The 20,142-nt window shown below is 35.5% G+C and overlaps 1 protein-coding gene across 6 annotated transcripts; it reads left to right on the top strand.

The window, feature by feature from the left end:
- Positions 1–235: 235 nt before the first annotated feature.
- Positions 236–8,127, top strand: LOC124178085 (uncharacterized protein KIAA0513). Of its 6 annotated transcripts, none has more exons than XM_046561226.1 (11): positions 236–469; positions 1,436–1,491; positions 2,048–2,359; positions 2,856–3,157; positions 3,425–3,457; positions 5,063–5,164; positions 5,474–5,634; positions 6,083–6,281; positions 6,727–6,949; positions 7,706–7,800; positions 7,903–8,127. In XM_046561226.1, exons 3-11 carry the CDS (start codon positions 2,079–2,081, stop codon positions 7,965–7,967), a joined length of 1,461 nt encoding a protein of 486 aa, XP_046417182.1. In that variant the 5' UTR covers positions 236–469; positions 1,436–1,491; positions 2,048–2,078; the 3' UTR covers positions 7,968–8,127. The 6 variants fall into 6 exon arrangements, with proteins under 6 accessions (XP_046417182.1, XP_046417185.1, XP_046417187.1 ...); XM_046561229.1 differs by having other exon boundaries at positions 3,428–3,457; XM_046561230.1 differs by having other exon boundaries at positions 237–469; positions 6,083–6,269.
- Positions 8,128–20,142: the final 12,015 nt, after the last annotated feature.

Here is a 20,142-nt window from a genome sequence, read left to right on the forward strand (position 1 = left end):
AGAGAAAAAAAAAAAAAAAGATCGAAATAAACATTAAGTTACATGTTTCTTCTAAACTGACAATTTTCAGCTAACCGTTGGAAATTTCCTCAACCGATAAAAACGCACGTGACGTCAAATTGTGCGTAGGTTTGTTGCCAATTACTGGGTCGAACGCCTTGATATTGATCGCGAAATAACGCATGCGCGATTCGGGCGATGCGGAGGCGGTTATTCCGCGTTGCAGAATTTGGCGGTGGCTGTCAGTGGCTGCCTACGGGCAGGCGGGGAAAATGCGGTTGCATGCAGCTGCTGTTCTATAAGTTCAGTGTCAGTGGAAGCGTGAGTAAATCGAGATACACCATCTCTGTGCACACATGTGCAGAACTCGGTGATACTCGACACTGTTAAAACGAAAAGGGCAAGTCCATCGCTCGGCCGCTTGATCGATTCCCGATTGGTGGGTGAAATCACGTTTTTAATAAACAGAGTGAGTACAGCAATGATAATTAACGGTGTAAAATATATTTTATTGATTTCATTGATTTTTCACCATTCGATTCGTCCGGATCATAAAAGATGAAATGTGCAAACAATTGCTTGGGCAGAAAATCGCGGCACGTTTTATAAATTGTTTGCACAGATTTAACGGATAACACGGAGAAAAAAAATATGTCAATTCAAAACTTTCATTGTTTTTTCAAATAATTTTTTCTTTTTGTTTTTCAAAATATGCGTCTCTCACCTGAATAAGAATCGGTCGATTATTTTACCCGCATATAACGCAACGTCGTGACTTTCTCGTAGATTTTTACGTTTTTATACATTATTTTATAACAGCTTGAATACGACGAACGAGTTCTGAGAGAAATTCGTTATGACGATATCAGTTTTTACTTACAATATGTATTACGTTATATCATATGTAAACATATGTCGCACGCTCTGACCGCACAACAGAGGAAGTGGTTGGTAGATTATTTACATCGGTTACAGATAATTATAAAATTTCTCAAGTCTCCGGTCTAAATGGAATTTGAGATGGATTTAAAGCGTGATTCTAACATGTTGCTCATTGCGTATCCAATTTGTTAGTCGCCTCGTGCATCAGCTGAATATTCTTATCACGAGAATACATTACAAAGGCAAGACGCGTGGGCGCGAATGGTGGAAAATAAGCGACATGTGGTGGCCCAGTTGCATATTTGATGCGATTCAATTTCGTTATCTAAGATTACTTTTCACTTCGCACTTATATTGACGTCAATCGGCTCACGGTAGTCGGCGGAATTAAAAATAACAATTAATGAGGAAGAAAAATGACCAGAGAAAATTCAATTGGCATCAGGGCCAATTGTGACTTTATAAATTAATTTTTTTTCCCACACCGACGAGCAAAGTTTTCTAGTTTTTTTGCTCATTTTTAAAAATTTTTTTTTATTTTTTTCCGCTCTAGTTTCATCTCGAATGGAAAGACGTTTCGACGGGTAAATAATCTGAAATTATATACAGGTAAGAGAGCGTTTTTCCCGATCATTTATCTTTAATAAATCACTGATCATTTCCACGCGGCATTTTTACCATTTGCAATCAATTTTCATCCCAAATCGCCGTTCTGAATATTGACAAAAGCATAGAATTTCGTACATTAATTCGAAATAATTATCGCCTATCTTTTCAGTTCTGTTAAAAATAACAATCGCGATCAATGTTACAAGGCAATTGAATTCCAGTCTTTTGCTGTAAATTTCGAACTGTATCGCGTAATAAATCTGCTGTTCTTTCGACACGTCGTACAGTCAATAATTGAATAGAGGAGTTGAAATAAATGCAAAAAAAAAAAAAATTGCAAGTGTAATTTTTGATAAAGAAAAAAAGTATCTTCGTACCAAGGCAAAGTTTTATATAAGGAAAAATGTCACTTACAGCCTTTTTTAATTGTCATCTTCAATTTTTGCGCAATTGGAAAAAGAACAAATACAGGTTAATTATTTTTCCGACGACTATTCAAATACGTAATGTCCTGACGTTGAATTTAAAAAAAAAAAAAAAAAAAAAAAAAACACAGGATTCGACCCGATTCCTGGCTGTCGTTGAAGATGGTCGACGTTGCTGCCGCACTTCCTGCAACCAACGCCGGCGGTTCTTTGATGGGTCGAACCCGGGGCGCCTTGAGGTCAATGCGATCTGCCCTCGGAGGTGGCGGCGAGTATCTTCAGGGTCTAGGAAGCAGGTTAGGATCAGCGCTGAGCAGCAGCCTCGAGGATAGCGAATTGACGACGACGCCATCCTCGCCGTCATCGCCACCGCACCAAGGACCTTCACCAGCTGTGAAACAGGAAGCCGACGAGATCCGGAGGCGGAAGCTGCGGCTCCCGAGGTATTCGAATTTTAGTCGGATAGGAAAAACGAATTTGCTGTCTTGTCATTCGCACTTTTGTTCAATCGTAACACTGAAAGAAGAAATTACTTTCGTACACGTCGATAGTGCATTTACTTGGTTTTCTCAATTTCTTTTATTCGAATAATGATTTCCTTTGTTCGAATAGGACGTACAACTGGAATTTAATGAATTTAGTAAAATCAATGGAACGGTAATCTTTCGATTCAATTTTCAATTTTTAAATAACTATTGGTTAAGGACCGTTCAAACAATGTAGTTTGAGGTGTTTTGAATCCCAGAAATCGTCGCTAATTTATTCGAACAATATTTACCCAAATTGAGAAATTTTCTATTCGGCTATGGTGAATAATTTACAAATTATTCAAACAGTTCTTAGCCAGTGTTCACTGTTTGTTACGAAATAAAAATTGCTTCAAATAACCGTTGAGTACAACGTATAATTTAGGGCACGTTTCGATGATCCTTGTCGCAGGTTTGGATCCGGAATGTCCTACGAGGATTATGAAGCGATGGCGCGACACAAGCTGGAACGACAAGGCAGCGCCACCTCCTCGAGGTCATTGAAGCGTTATCCTCCGGGGATGACGTACGAGGAGATCACATCGTCGAGGAATTCGTCGGGCGCGAGGATCGTCGAGGTGGCGAAAAAGCGCGAGGATGATAACGAGCCGCGGGAGAACGAGGAAAGCTCGCCGGAAAGCGTGGGACCTTTGCAGGAAAAGGATATAAAAGCGACTGGCGTAGATCCTTACGAGAAATTTCACTACAAAATGGGTGAGATTTTTATCAAAGATACATGGATTTCCAACAGCCGTGAGATTAAAGAGCTCGTTCCGGTTGGAGCGAAATTTCAGTACCGAGAAAAGAGATTTAGAAAAAAAAAAAAAAAAAAAAAACAAACTTGGAAAACGATCAAATCTCATCTGGAGAAAAATCAACGAGACCAGTGACATATGAATTTTTGATTGCCTTTTTGTTTTAATTAGATACGTAAAATTCTACTTTGCATATTACATTGTGTTGTTAATATTTTTGCCAAAGCAGGAACAACGATCCGGGAAATTTTCAAATTAGGTAACGAAGAAGAAGGATACGGTATTTTTTTTTCGATGTATCACTGTTTGTTCGTTCAGTTTTCACGTAGAAGCTTTTCACAGTCGTGAAGTATTGCGAAATATATTGCAATAATTATATACTGTTGTACACCTAATGCGAAAACCGTTCGAATACACGTTCATATGTTTGTTTTTGCAATATTACGCAACGTTGCATTTGTTCAAGTGTGATCCTTATTGTTAGTTAGATGATACCTATACGAGTACAATAACGAGCTAGAATGTATTGTTAAAAGTAGACTGTCGTTTGTTTCTCTGACGATAAGTAGACACAACACAAATTAACATTCGTCAACATATTGATATGTACGATAATATATTTATTGTTTTATGCCTCCAGAGCAGTCTTCGTGCGATTTGAAAAAATTCATAACTCGTTATTCACAAGTTACTTGTACGATGAATCATGACATTTCGTTGAAGAAAAAAAAAATGTTTAATACCGTGTGTTATTCTTAAAAGAAAAAAAGTATTAACAACAAACCTCAAATTTTGTGCCAAGGTTATTTAATTTGTATTTTTTTTTTTTTTTGTTCTTCAGCTTCTCCACTGTTCAAAAGTGTTTATTTTCTTATAACGTGTAAAAGGAAAACGATCGAATCGAGGCTAAAAATTATTCGTAGTTCAAAAGTACAATCAACAGTTATTCTAACCTACGCGATTGAAATTTGAACACTTTTTTATAATAATTTAGTGGCTCTGTTAATCTGTTTAAATAATTTGTGCGAATTGACGGCCTAAAAAGAAAAAAAAAAAGAAAAATATGAACGGTAGGTATCGCTAGTTAATTCCAGTTTTACACAGTTAGCTGAAACGGATAGCGTTTTGTTAACATTAGCACTAATTTTCCTGATTAGTCATTAGCAGGTAATTACTGTCCGTGTACCTAGCTATAATATATTGTTAGACCTGACGGTACCATTAGTTCATATAATCGCATAATTGCGTATACCGGAATAATCTGTTGAAACATGAAAATGAACCGCGCATGCGCGAGTTTCATCGGCTGTTTGCGCAGGCTGGCCATCCCGAGTTTTCGGCCGTCAAACTGTTTCTGCCGGCGATGTGGTTGATACGAATTTTCGAGGTTAGAATCTCAAATAATTGCGGCAGCGACCCGGAAAGGTTTGGAAAGCATTTGTTATCGGGTCGGAAAGTCGATTCTTCAAAGAACGGTCGAAATTCAACGTTTGTGCTCTTTGAATATTCAAACGTATACATCATGCGTAGGTTGGCCGGCCTGCATCGCAGACAAGAATATCGCTGCGGAATGATTTCGCCGACCAATGAGATTTAATTGTTTGGCGCATGCGCGGTTGATTTTCAAGTTTCAAGAGATTTTCCCAGTATAGTGTTGTACTGTACATAATTGATAGTTGCACAGAAAAAAGAACACAACTAGAATAATTATTTTCAATTGCTTTTGTTTTTCATTATTATTTGTTTTACAAGCCCGCGGATTTGTCGTACAAAACTAAAATAGCTGGTGTGAAAAAAATTGTGTCTACGTTTAGTGGCGATGAATATTTTTTATCGAAGAGTAAATGAAATCATGTTTTTCTAGATCTGCCGTGCAGCAGCGGATCCAACAGTGATCAAGACGGTTATGGACCAAGTACGAGTTTAGATTCGAACATGGATGGCCGTCGCACCTGGCAGAGATCAGGCAAGCGCCATTTTCCCTGATGCAGAAATCTTTTTCGAAATTTTCTTTAAGGTGTAGAGTAAAAATAAATCCCGCGAAAACTAGCTGTTAAGAGAAATGGAGAAGGTACAGAAACTGCGTCTCGCGACGTTTTCCTTTCAAGTGTGCGAAAAAATCAAAGCCAAAAAACAAGTTTCTCAGATATCGGAGGATTTAAAAAGAAACAATCACAAGAATTAAAGTAAACAAGATGCGGTGGATGAAAAAATTTGGGAATTCTTCGCAGATATTATTCTTTCACTTTCATTCTATATCAATTTATCTCGACAGGATCTTCCGGCTCCTGTCAATCATGGGCATCGAGTTTGTCGGCTGACAGTCAATCCGAAGAAGCAGCAGCCGATTTTATGAAGAGCTTTGTTCCGCTGCTTTTCGAAACTCCAGACAGCGTTGATCAGGAACAAAAAGCGAAGTTTGGCCAAATGGTTTTGGTACGTATTTGGAATATTTTTTACCCAAATTCACGACGCTTTCAAGCTTACAATATATCATAAATAAATCTGATTCTACGAAGGAAGAAAAATTGAATGTCCATTTACAGAATGAATTAACGTTTATTTATTTATTTATTTATTTATTTTTTTATTTTATTTTATTTATAAAATGAAATTTTCACGTTCGCGATTAAGAATACTTATTTCAATGAAATCAAAATCATTTCTCTCAAATGAATAATGTATTGTAACTTATTTTCATTCGATTCAAAGAAAATGATATTGACTCGTGTTTTTTTTCTTTTCTTTTTTCTATTTTTTTTTTTTTTTTTTGACTTCATACATTATTGTAGGATTTGGAACCGATATATTGGAAATAAAAGGTTATTTTAAATCTAGGAACATTGGTTTACGATTTTTACCAATTTTTGTCCTTTCTTTCCAGACGGAAACGGGACGAGTTTGGTTTTCAAGAGTGGTGAACGCGCGAAGAGCGCGAGCCTGCGTGACTGAGGGTTCGTTTTACTCACTGGCTCAGCATTTTGCTGTCGCATTATTCGAGTGTCACGAGGCCGACGATTTTGCACCGGCAAAGAGTTTGATGAACATGTGTTTCACATTTTATCACGAAGGTCTGTTTGAACGTTTGAAATATTTTCATTACTTGACCAAAATTATTATCCATTGTCTTTAAAATCGACTTCACTTTTATTTTGTCGTCGAATTGTAATCGGAAGTAATATTATGCGTATAACGTAAATGGTTGATAATGAGTTATTGGTTTTTGGAAAAATTGGAAACTTGGAAATTTGGTTCAAATGAAAATTTACCGAAAGGAAATAATTTTTATTTCAAGTCGACGGTTCTAAGAATTTTTATAAAATCCTGCTACTTCAAGAACAATTCTGTGAAAATATACCGCCTCAGTTGCATATAATTGTTATTATATTTAATTAAGATCAAAATCACCGAAAAATCGCGTTTCGAGATCATTTGAAACCGTTTAAAACCTACTGGAACAATTTGAAATTGTTTTAAGTGGCGAAAATCGCTGGATCATTGACCGATTTATCTCATTTAATGGGGCAGTCGAAGTACCGGGTTTAGAACCGTATCGAGAATATCTTTACACTCACCTTCGAGTCCAGCCGATATGGACGTCGATGCGTTTCTGGACAGCGGCATTTTTTGACGCGGTTCAATGCGAAAGAGCGACTCGTCCGGTTCCTCCGAGAAACAAGAGCCTTGCTGGGGAGGCGATCGCAGCCGATGACAGAAGGTTTCAGGCGAATATCGTCTTCGGGCAGTTGGGGTAAGCCGGGACGATAATTTCTCTAATTCCGTGCGTAAAATTCAGTTTTACACACCCAAATGAGTACGCAAAATAGAAAAATTTAATAAAAATCCCTAGTTTCATGGCAAAGAAAAATATTTTTATTCGATTCCCGCACTAGTGCGAAAATGTACTATTTGCGTACTCGTTTGGGTGCGCAAAATCGAATTTTGCGCACGAGTTTAGGAAAATTGAGTATGTTTGATACGTGTGCGAAACGTTATCTCGCTTCAACATCGTATTTCAACAACACTCGTGCGCATTTGTTACGTAATGTACTATTACCACACTGTGAAATGTGTAATTTGTTACGTTTACTAGAAAATTGAAGTAAAAAAATTTCAAACATTGTTGGAATTGTGGAAAATATTTTTTAAAGTAAAGATATTCAGTGTGTGATATACACTCGTAAAAAAAAATCTACAAGCAAGTTTCTGGAACAAAAGAAATTCATCACTATATGAACCCATTGAATAATTTATTGGATATTGGGGAGAAAATTTTATTTGATTCCGTCAAAATTTATTCCAACCCTTTACCTTTTTTTTGTTTCAAGACAAAAATTTTCCAACTCGTTATTTGTATTCAAACTGATCTTTTTTCCCGGTGCGTTTGCCAATACAAATTTTTCCTGGCTATTAAAATATCAAGTCTGTTTTACTGTTAATAATACTGAGATTAAAAAAAACGTGAAAAAAAATTGTTCTCTCATTATCACATTGTTTAATTTTTCAGCACTTTTACATGCAATATGCATGCGTTTGGGTTATCCCGAAATCTGTGCCTCGAGTTTTTGAGAAAACAATGCGCCATCGCCAATTTATCGTCAGGTATGTTTTGAGACGGAGCAGCGAGGTGAAAAAACGAACAAGACAAAACTGTCAAATTTAAACCCTAGCTTTCATTGTATAATTTATATTATTTTTCTACAGAGCAAGAGAAAATGCTGAGAGACAATATTGAGAGAATGTACGACGAGACGGAACCTTGGCGATAATTATTGACCGATCGATTACGTACCGAGTGAGAAGAAAAAATTTCGTCTTCATAAAATTTATCTTTTCAAAATTTCTATCACGGAAGGATGAAAACGTTTGCGGAATAAAGAAATCGCGAAATATTTACCACCAAAAAAAAAAAAAAAATTTATTTTTCACCAGAGAATTTTATTTTTAAATTTATGATCGAGTTCGAGTGATTGAAATGGAATCAATTCTTGTAAATGTAAACTTTATCGCCGAAGCAGCGCTAATTACGCAGTGAGAAAATATCAATAAAAACTAAACAAACTTTACGTATAAAAATTATGAAAAAATTATGCTTTATCGCATAAGTAATTTCAAATATTCCTCAGACCTTTACAATGCCTATACAAATCATTTTTCACAGAAACGTATGAGAAGTTCGAGCATAAAAATAAACGCCGATAGGTCAATTCAGAATTTACGTATTAACTGACGATAAAAATTCCCCGCGATAAATTTCTTGTATGATTAATTTATATATGTAAAAAAAAAAAAGAACAAACACACAAACGAGTCAATTTTACAATACGAGCTGCTTTACACGAGATCTGCGCATGTTTACAGTATTATATAATTATACATAATATACACCTATTACACATAAATCTGATGCGAAGCATATCATCACCATAGCATTATGAAGATATGTAATGTAAAACTGACAATAACGATATAAATGATAAATTATGTATTTAATGTATAAATGATATATTGTAAATACAAATTATATTATATGTAATTGAATGAGAATATGAAAAAAAAAAAAAAAATAATAACCAACCTCTAGATGGTCGGTCTGGCTTTTTTAAGAGTCAGCAGATAACTCGGAAACTCCACCGGACGTGTTGATTATTTAAATATACATAAATCATACGTCTAAAAAATATCGAATTTAAAGGGAAAAATTCTGGCCCTCTAAAAATCAATTTACGAATATGAAACTTGTCGTACTTTTACTTTTGAATTTTAAATTCATCGTAGAATTGATTATGCTTCTATATTTATTATTTTACGTCTATTTTCCTGTCATCTTGGTTGTTAATTTGAAAAAATGTTCCAATTTTATAAAAAAAAAAATAAATAAATAAATAAATAAAAAATATGGAAATGAGGTGAGATTTGATTTTACTAATCCAAATTTAAAACAGTACTTTTTACTTCGTTCTTTTTATGTCACTTTCGACTTTGGCAACAACAGTTGTCCAATTTTATTTTATCGTATTCATCGTTTGACCCCAAGACTTGACCCGACTCGGTACCGTAATTTCAGATTGTGGAATTAACAAATATCGCATGACTATCGATTAGTCACCCAGACTTATTATGCTACTAAAATTTTCGCAACGATAACCTCATAAAATACAGATACAAATTAATTTCCCGTACTTCGTGTAGTGAGTTTTGTCTGATTTTCGGCAATGAACACAAGAATCACGAATCGAATGAATAATAATTCAAATACAGAAAAAAAATAAATGTGAAATACTACACGGGGAAATTTGTTTTTATTTTTTTCTCTTCACGAAGTTACGTAAAGTGCAGGAAATTTCTGCGACGTAAATTTGATGTAAAAATAAGGAATAAATTACCAACTATCTGCAGATTTGCGCTCTAAAAAGATTGCCCGTTTATCGTCAAGGTATGACCCCTGTCCCCTTGAGCGATGAAGTTTTTTCCCGTATGTGAGAAATTCCAAGAATAATCGTCGTCGCAGAGACAAGGAGCTGATAACTCGTACTTATATCAGAGCCACGGAACGAGCGAACATCTCAATATCCGAGGGATTTTGTCGTGGTACGATGTACAAATCTGCAGTGATTCTCGTTGCGCTGATTGGAACGGCATGCGCATTTCCACCCGCCGACATCCTGCGAAAATCGGTAGCCGAGGATAACGTCGATGAAAAGGCTCCGGAAATCCCGCCGCAAGGATCGGAAGTCGAAAATCAGAAGGAAGATGATGGCGTCCGGGAGTCCGACAAGGAATCGACCTCCGAATATCGTCTTTTTATGAAGATTCCGGAATTCATGACGGTGACAGCAATACGATCCGATCAAAGTGCCGAGGTGAGACCAAATCTCGAATCAGAGTTGACAGCGTTTAGGATTCAAAGTTGCGGATTATTTTTTAAGCAAAATTCTGAATCGTCGTGCTTTTGAAGAGTCCGAAAATCGATAGTTTGAATTTCAAAATGGTCGAGACGATCGCGAATTATCAAGATAATAACTCGAAGATGGAATAATCTTCAACGATTACGGAAAAATTCGAGAATACTCCCAAAAATGAAAAATCTTCAGCATTTCGACCGTTCTAGAACTCGACCGTTTGCAATTTCTATTCAACCAAAAAGATAATTAATGCCAATTTGTATCCGCATGCACTGAACAAGAACTGAACTATAGTTTAGGAAAAATGTAGATATTTCGTTCGCACGATGCAAGAGCTACGACAATTTTCAAACAATTAACGGAAGCATCACGTTTAAAACGTGGAAAAATTTCTTTCATTTTATCAATCTTGGCAAAAGGAAACGACAATTCAAATCGCGAGATTGTTCTATACGATAAATATTTTTCAGGTGTAGTCGACATTAATTTAGGAAAATACATAATCGGACCAGAGAAATTTTATGCTTGAAACGTTACTTTTTATACTCTGAAAAAATAATGCATCTTCTCTGACAATTATTAAAATCCAGATCCGAATATTTGTTACTACGGTGTCTGAAGCATTTCCACAATAATCGCTCGTTTTAAATTTCCGATCCGATATTTCGACGAAAGTTTGAAACGAAATATGGAACCCCACAATAAGAGTATGGCGAATGTGAGATCAATACGCCTCGATAAGTAGATTCCACCACAATTGATAGAATTCATTATTTCGATATTCAATGATAAAGGTTTTGCTACAGACATTTTTTCTCTCAGTTCAGACGTTCGTTTAGTGTCGGCGCGTTTTTATTTCCATTAAAATAACGTTGAAAATAAATGAGAAACTTTGTAAAAGTTGCTAAATTTTTTGGAAACAGGAGAATGAAGAGCCAAAAACGTCATGCGCCGAGGGTGACGCGTCCTGCGATTCTCTTGATGAAAATAGACCACGTCAGAAAAGACATTTCGGAATGTTCCCGTGGGATCGAAAGCCACATTTTCCGATGCCACATTTTCCGACGGACACCGAGGGATTTCCAGGCATGCATGAAATGCCGGATTTCGGACCATTTCATATACCCGATTCAAGTGGTTTCAATTTCGAAAATATTCCGTGTAGCGACAAAGAGCAACAAGAGCAAGAATATAAGGCGCTGCAGGAAAAACATGATGCAGAGGTCAAGGTCTTGACGGAAAAATTAGATGGCTTGAAAGAAGAGTTAGAACAACAATCCAGAAAATCCAATGAGATGCTAAATGAAGTAAAGAAAAGCTGCGAGCAGACATTAAAGGATAACCAAGAGAGAGAAGAACGGCAACGTGAGATGCAGCAGGAGGCACATAATACAGAAGTCAAGATCTTGAAGGAAAAATTAGTCGATTTGAGAGAAGAGTTAGATCAGCGATCCGGGAATTTCACAACAACGGTAGAGGAAGGAAAGAAAAGCTGCGAGAAGACATTGAACGAAAACAAAGAAAGAGAAGACCGAGAACGTGAGACGCTGCAGGAGGCGCATAATACAGAAGTCAAGATCTTGAAGGAAAAATCAGTCGATTTGAGAGAAGAGTTAGATCAGCGATCCAGGAATTTCACAACAACGGTAGAGGAAGGAAAGAAAATCTGTGAGACGCTGCAGAACGAACATGCCGCTGAAATTGAATCATTGAAAGAAAAGTTGATGAAGGAAAAGCGAGTTTCAATCGGCTTGGAGGAAAAATTGATTACGCAAGCCACCGAATATATTCAGAATCTGAAGGCACAGAAGGAGCGCTGGGACAACAGACTAACCGGACAAACGGAACGGTCGAAGAAAGAACTCGCAAAAATTACAGAACTACACGAAATTTGCGTTGCCGATAAGAAGATGAAGGACAAGCAAATAAAGGAACTACAATCATTCGGACGTATAGTTAGCATCCCTGTGATAAGTTAGAAATACGCGTATCAAACCCTTCGAGACGTGAAATGATTTCCTGAATATCAATAATCGGTCGTTACTTTCATTTCTTGTCAAATATCTGCGAAATAACTTACTGTGTAATATAAATTTTGTAATATTATAACATAGACAGTTTTTGCCAACTCGTCGATGTCCGGTATTGACACTATGTTTATACTGCGTGGAAGAGAAGAAAATAAATAAACAAAATTTCTCCAATTCTACCAATGTCCCCAGTTCACAATCCCACGGCACAAACACCACTGGGTAATTTCAGATCTACTCCAACTGTTCGAGCGTGTCACACGTAAGATAACGAGGTGCAAACTGCACGCGACGTTTGGCCGCAAGGCTCGTCGTAACCCCGACGTAATGCTCGAGTCAGTTCTGTATCAGTTCTGAATCAGTTTGCACCGCGTATGCGCAAATTTGTAACAAGGATCATTTGATCATCTGTAACAATGATCCGTAATGTCTTCCCCTTCCGGTCAAGTTGTTTGCGGTCCGCAACAAAATGCGACTTTGCTTCTGTACGAACTACGTGACAATGACTCTGGCAACGCAGCTGACCTTAGAGACTGCGATGCATTATCGCATAATATCTACAGTATAAATGTATGCACGTATTATATAAATTTTTAAAAATTTCAAATTCACGAGTAAATTAACAATGAGATGAATCCGAAAATAAAATTTGTCCATCACGTATAAAGATGATAGAAACGACAGAAAAATCGTACAGGCTGGTCAATTCTACAGTACCTTGTATCACGCGAGATTTTCGAATATTTGCAGTATGGAAAAACTGAAAAAAAAAAAATACACAATACGTTATTTACGCATATTTAAAGCATATAGACGACATACCGTCAATATAAATTATAATATTGTAATACTCAACTGAAATTGAAACTTGTATTTTCAATCTTAGCATAAATGTACCGTAAATTTACTTATTTTTATCTGAGTTTTTTCTTGTTGTTTAATTTTCTATCGGAACCTATTAGAAAATTTGAAAAATTGTTTCAATTCAATTTGTAAGCCAAGACGGCGGGCGATACGCACATCGTGCCGAGTAATGCGAAAACATTTAAGTGCCACTTGAATATGCCGGTCCCTAAAATCGTGATTTGCATACTATGTGAAAGTGTTTTTCATACTAACGACTTCAATTCTTAACTTCGATTAAATAAAAATGGTCCGGGCAAGTTTATTAGTGATATATTTTTGTTATATGCGCGGCACATCACGTGGACATAACCTCTAAAAGTAAGTTTGACAACATTGAGTTATGTGAAGATGCGCGCAAAATAATCGCACACACCAAACTGTTTGAAAAGGATAAGGTAAAAGATGAGCTAAGTCAAAATATTTCCTTAAAGAAGACCGGGGAGAGTATACTGTTGGACGAGACGGTTATGGAAGATGAGCTGGCCGTCCTCAGAGTTGAAAACGACCTACTAAAAGAAAGAAATCAGGAACTAAAAGAAAAAAACTATCTGTTAAAAGAAATGGTAAATATCAAAAATAATAATAACCATAGTAATGTGGTTAGTTACGCGGATGTAACAAAGACTAACAAAGTCAACACAAGGAATATTATACCTAATATAATAGTTGAAGCAAAAGGTAATAACAACAACGACACTGTCAACCAAGTCAAGAACCAATTGCTGGGGGATATTGCTGTGCCGATTAAAAAACTGTTTACTAACAAGTCTGGTGAAGTCACCATCAAGTGTAAGAACAAATAGGATGTAGACAGAACTACCGCTGTGCTAAATAATAAGCTGAAAAACAACTACCAAGTTTAAGTGCAATCACTAAAGGCACCAAGAATGAAAATCTTGGATGCGCGAAATGACATGAATCTCGAGGACCTTACTGAGGACATCAAAAATAGGAACTCAGAGATGCTAAATGGTAATTTCTCATTAACACGTGAATTTAAAAATGCATCAAAACAACGCACGGTTATACTTGAGGCCGCGCCTGAAATATACGGCATTATTGTCAAGAATGAATACAAACTGTACATTGGATACTGATGTTGTAAAATTGTTGATGACATTAATATAAACCTGTGTTCTAAGTGCGGGCGTCTTAATCACGGTGGTAAAAACTGTAAAAACGTGATAAACTGTTTAAAGTGCTCCGGTGACCATGAAACTATTGACTGTAAATCTGACATTATCAAGTGTGTAAATTGCGAATTCTATAATGATAAATATAAGCAAAAGAAATGTACGAATCATCGTCCAAACGACACCGCTCAGTGTGAATACATTAAATTTAAACTACAAAAACTAATGAACACGACTGATTATCCAACCTCACCTAGAATACCAAAATTCTTAGGTAGGTTGCCTGACCAGAAAAAAAGAAGCCTCGACGTCGGCCAACGCGTAATAATTACACACATCAATGGCTAACGGCGATACTTACGTTACAAGTATAGAAAAACAATATAACCGCCTAAGCAAATTAAACCAGGCCTTAGTGTCCAAAAATGTAATAATCTTACATGTTAACGTGAGAAGCCTGAATGCTAACCATCAGAATTTAGAAATTTTAATAAACAATTTACGCACGAAGCCGGACGTTATTGTTTGTACCGAGACATGGAAGCTAGAATATTACAAGTATTATAAGCTCGACGACTATACTATACATATACTATAGCCACGGGAATATCAACAAGGCGGACGGTGTAGTGACATACGTCAAATCTACAGTATCTCACGCAGCAACAAATGAAAATATAGGTCCATGTAATGTATTGTCGGTTATGTTGAGAATTAGAAATAATACGTCTTTTAAGATAACTGGTATATATAGATGTCATGATATTAATGTAGATAATTTTAATGTTGAAATGAAAGAATATCTAATTATAAACAAAAATGTCAAACATCATTGCATCGTTGGCGACTTTAACATTAACCTGCTCAAAGCAGACTTTATTGCTGAACAGTTTCTCGAGACTATGTTAGGATCTGGTTATGTTAACTGTTTCAGTGACATTACTAGACCTAACAGTCTTGAGGGTTCATGTATTGATAATATGTGTTTATTAAATCCAAAATAGCAACAACAAATTCTTTTACATACGCTAATGCTTTTACAGATCACTATCCAATTTTTTTAACAACAAACTTTCAAAGAGAAAATAACGCTAAAGCTCCAAAAACTATCATAAACTACAACAAACTCAAAATTATAGTTGATAAAATTGATTTTAATTACATATTTGATATACAAGACCCAAGCACAGCAATAGAGGCGTTAATAAATGAAATTCAAACTTCAATAAGAGACTCAACACGTGAAATAAAATCAAATAAACATATAAATGAAAGTAAAATTAGTGTCCATAGGAAAAACTGGATAACCAAGGGTATAGTTAAGTCATGTAACACTAAAGAAATGTTGTATAACGTCTGGGAGCTTGATAAGAATAATACTAAACTTAAAAACGATTATAAAACCTATTGTAAAATCCTAACTAGTGTAGTTACTCGTGCTAAAAGAAACTGTGACGCAGAACGAGTCAATAAAAGCAGCGGCGACAGCAAAAAATTATGGCAATACTTGAATAATAAACTGGGAAGAAACAATAAAGCAGACTATGATGTTGAATATTTAATTTATCAGAATAAAGAAATAACTGATAATAGAGTGATGGCCGATGCTTTTGTTGATTTTTTCAGCAGTATAGGGCTAAACTTAGCTAGTAAAATAAATCTAGATAAAAAGAGCGAAGGTAGGGCATCTGATTTAGTAGAAAACAATTGTAAGTCTATATTCGTACGGCCTACAGATCCTGGTGAAATATTTAATACGATTAAAAATTTAAAAGATAAACCAGGTGGTCTAGATGATATTAACAGTAAAGTTTTGAAGACTATAGTACACGCTATTAGCAAACCTCTAGAACACATTTTCCACTTAAGCATAAGCAAAGGTATCTGGCCACGCGCTTTAAAATCTGCAGTCGTTGTACCAATTTACAAAAGTGGAGAACACTGTGAGCCTAGTAACTGTCGAACGATATCATTAATATCTAACTTGGCAAAAGTTTTCGAGAAACTAATGCATCATCGTTTATCGGACTTTATAACTGAATGTAACGTAATTTCTGAGAGACAATTTGGTTTTTTAAAAAATAGAAGCGCAAGTGATGCTCACGCAGACCTTGTTCAGTATATATATGACAACCTAAACTCTGATAAACGAACAATTATCACGTTTCTGGATTTAGCCAAGGCATTTGACACTGTTAATCACGTCATATTATTGAATAAGCTTGAAAGATATGGTATAAGAGGTGTTGCTAATAACTTGATTAAAGACTACTTAAATAATAAAGTGCAAACAGTGAAATACAAATGGGACGAAGTGCAAAAGGACACGAATAACATGTTAAAGATGGTCAGCAACTGGTTGAATAATAACCAGTTGACACTAAATGTTGATAAAACTGTTTATCTAACTTTTTCCTGTTATAGTGATCCTACTCCAAAGACTATAATTAGTATAAATAATAAAACAATTGAGGCAGTGAATAGCTGTAAGTATCTTGGTATTTACATTGACAGATGTTTGAAGTGGGATATACATATACAGGAGTTAATTAAAAAAGTCAGATACTTCCAATTTCTCGTGTATAAATTAAGTTATTTCATGGGAAAAAAATTTTCTGAGAATTCTCTACCATACACTTTTCGAAAGTACAATTAACTATGGTATCATAGCGCGGGGTGGAGCATATAGTAATCCAATTAAGCCACTTTTTAGCTTACAAAAAAGAATATTAAAGAAAATAAGAGTAGATGATAAAATAATACTGAACGTCAAACAACATTTCGTCTTGAGTAGTTTAACAAAATACTTTAATTTTTGTAAGCAAAAATACAATAACTACGACGGTAGATCCAGGCATAAGTTAATACAAGGACCCAAAGTCACTGAAACTAAGTTCTGCAGCAGTCCTTTACGTACTGCAATTAAATTTTTCAATATGTTACCAAACGAAATAAAGAATTTACCTGTATTGAACAAGTCGATTACATATAAATTGAAAAAATGGTTAATCGGCCACACTGAGCATCTATCAACGCTTCAGTAGAATATATCCGTCTTTCACTTTATTTGTAAAATTTAATACTCGAATTATTTAAAAATCTTATGAAACATGAACTAATGGCACTTCCATGCTTTTCGCTCAATTACATGTACAAACTGTATGATTTTTCTTAATTTTAAAATTAAATCTAAAATTGTTGAACTGGCATTGTTAGATTATATACCTTTTCACTCTTCCCGAGCCTATGCACAGGAAACTTTAAGTTACCTCTATAGGACTATAAATGTACTTTTGTATATTACTTCTGTATATTATGTATATTTATATTTTCTTGGGAATAAATAAATAAATAAATAAATTTCGTAAAAAACTTCATGTTAATTGGTATCTCTAGATTCATATCTGTAATGTTATCGGTAAATCGTCATAAATATATTTTAGACATCGCTCTTTGAAAGTCAGTTTTAAATTTCATATGATATTTGCCCTCGTTGAACCGTACGACCTGGGCCAAGGCATTATCATGATTTCAGCTTATACATATTTGTCAACTATCGCATGTCAATCGTACCGACCAAAATTCCCAAAATTCACACACTAACATTTTTCGCTGGCAGCTATATTTTTATTTATTGATTGATTTTCTTCAATTCATACTATTTTTACTCGCACCGTCAAAATCACCGTAGCTTTTACGTTGACGAAAGAATTCAAAAACGGTTGGCGCTGGGAAAATTTTCTGTGATCAGTACTCGGCCGGTAGATGAGCCTGTCTTTGAGAACGCGTGTTGCGCGATATAAGACAAAAAGAACTCCGTTAGGGTAACCAATTTTATCAATCAGTCATCGGTCAACGGCTTTTAGCATCAAGCATTACTTCTCGATAATTACCGCAGGAATCGTGAGAGATAGAAAAAATGAAACTTTTCAGTGGAAAAACAAGGAAAACAAAACGAGGAAAATATCTTGATCGGTAGAATCTAGAGAACACGCACGCGACAGAACGAATTTGATATCATGCTCGTTGTTAAAATTACAGCTGAATTGACTCAACATTTGACTCAATTGTCGACTGTCTACACGAGGAAGGAACTTTTTGAACATATTATGTCAGTGATGAATAAGAATTCTCGACCTCGTATGTAATCTATTATAGAATCTTGGTGATCGGTCAATTAAGAAAACGTATTTTTAGTTAACGTTTCGACCCGGATATGAGCCCTCCTCAGAACGATTTATTTATTTAACTGTCAAGAATAACAAAAAGATTTTTTATAAAATAAATAATAGTACTAGAAGTAATCAGACTTGAATATGGTAGATGTAATACTCTTAGAGTTATTATATATTGTTGATTAGTAAGAACCTTATGATTAATTGATTAATAGTTGGAAGTCATTAATTAAAAAGATTAAAGAACTATGTTTCGTCACAGTAGGTATGTCATTGTGTTAAAAGGTTATTAAAGAAGGTCTTTTCAGCAATAAAATTAATTCACAGGTGTCAAAGAAGTGGAGGTAGGCTCTTTTATAATTAAGTTCCACATGTCTAACGAAATATTGTTGGTTGAACCAATTGAGTCAACAGGTGAATAACGCCTGATGGGAGAAAACAATGTAATCCAGAGTGAAGGTGAACCTATCATAAACAATTATATAGAAAAACGATAAACATTTTGTAAGAAAAGTTATGTAGAAAGGACTGTATAATGGGGAGAAAAAAATTTTTTGTATGTAGTTGAGGTTAAACAATATTTGTTGTGTGGGCGGAGATTACGAGGTTTTTAAATATTACTTAAATGTTCAACATCTTGTCTAAGATTAACGGAATTGGTGTGACCTACAATGTTGCACATTTCTAGTAATAGTCTTTTATAATAATTGTGTTCTTCACAAAGGATGTTTGTATTGTCGTAATTAAAAGTATGTTTTTTATCGATACTATGTTTTGTTGGAGCCGTGTGACGTTCTTCAATCTCATCTACGTTGCGTTGATGTTCCCTGATTCTAGTGTTAAGGTGGCGGCCAGTTTGACCTATATAAACTTGGTTGCAATCATTGCAAGGTATTTTATAGACAACGTTGGATCGTTTGCCAATGGGGATCTTATCTTTTCCCGTATCAAAAACTAATTGTAAATCTTTTGAATTTTTTCCAACAAACTTGACATTATGTTTGGCGAATAAGCGGTTAAGTGACTCAAAGAGACCGGATACATATGGGATAGGGATATATGTAGTAGCGGGTCTATTGTTATCTTCAGCGGGAGCAGAGTCAATATTATTGTCAGGTATGTTGTTGATGTAGGTGCGTCTCTTATTAATTTGTTGGTGTAATAGGCCATGAGGGTAGTCATTCCATCTTAGTATATCGTATATGAGCGACAGGTTTTTTTCCTGGAACTCTGTACTAGCTAGTTCGATAGCTCGGTCAACTAGGTTAAAGATGGTGCCTATTTTGAAGGACAAAGGATGGTGAGAATTAAAATTCAGGTATCTTTGTGACCAGGTTTTTTTGTGAAACCAATCTGTCTTGATATTATTATTGTTGTGTATCAACAATACGTCTAAGAAACTGATGGCGTTATTTTCCTCTTTTTCGATAGTGAATTGTAATCTTGGATGGTACCGGTTAAAAATATTAAGAGTGTGATCTATTTTTTCGTTTGGAACGGCAGTAAGAATATCATCCACGTATCGAAAATAGAACGGTAAATCAAAACCAAGATCGTTAATGCAAGACGTTTCCAAGTCTTCCATGACCAGGTCTGACAGGATTGGGGAGAGAGGAGATCCCATAGGCAAACCAAATTGTTGTGCATAAGTATCGTTATTAAATTTAAATATTGCGGAGTCAAAACATATTTTTAAGGCTTTATCAAGTTCAATAAGGGGAATTGGGATCTTATTTTCCAAAGAAGCCCACCGGTTGTTTACTGCACGCAATACGAAATCTGTAAGAACGTTGGT

The sequence above is a fragment of the Neodiprion fabricii genome, chromosome 3, assembly GCF_021155785.1.
Source record: "Neodiprion fabricii isolate iyNeoFabr1 chromosome 3, iyNeoFabr1.1, whole genome shotgun sequence".
NCBI lineage: Eukaryota > Metazoa > Arthropoda > Insecta > Hymenoptera > Diprionidae > Neodiprion > Neodiprion fabricii.

Excerpts from the sequence above, each read along its gene's own strand:
- LOC124178085 (XM_046561226.1), top strand. The coding sequence starts at position 2,079 with ATGGTCGACGTTGCTGCCGCACTTCCTGCAACCAACGCCGGCGGTTCT. Across the intron at positions 3,158-3,424 it reads GAAATTTCACTACAAAATGG|CAGGAACAACGATCCGGGAA; the intron begins GTGAGATTTTTA and ends TTTTTGCCAAAG. Across the intron at positions 3,458-5,062 it reads CCGGGAAATTTTCAAATTAG|ATCTGCCGTGCAGCAGCGGA; the intron begins GTAACGAAGAAG and ends ATGTTTTTCTAG.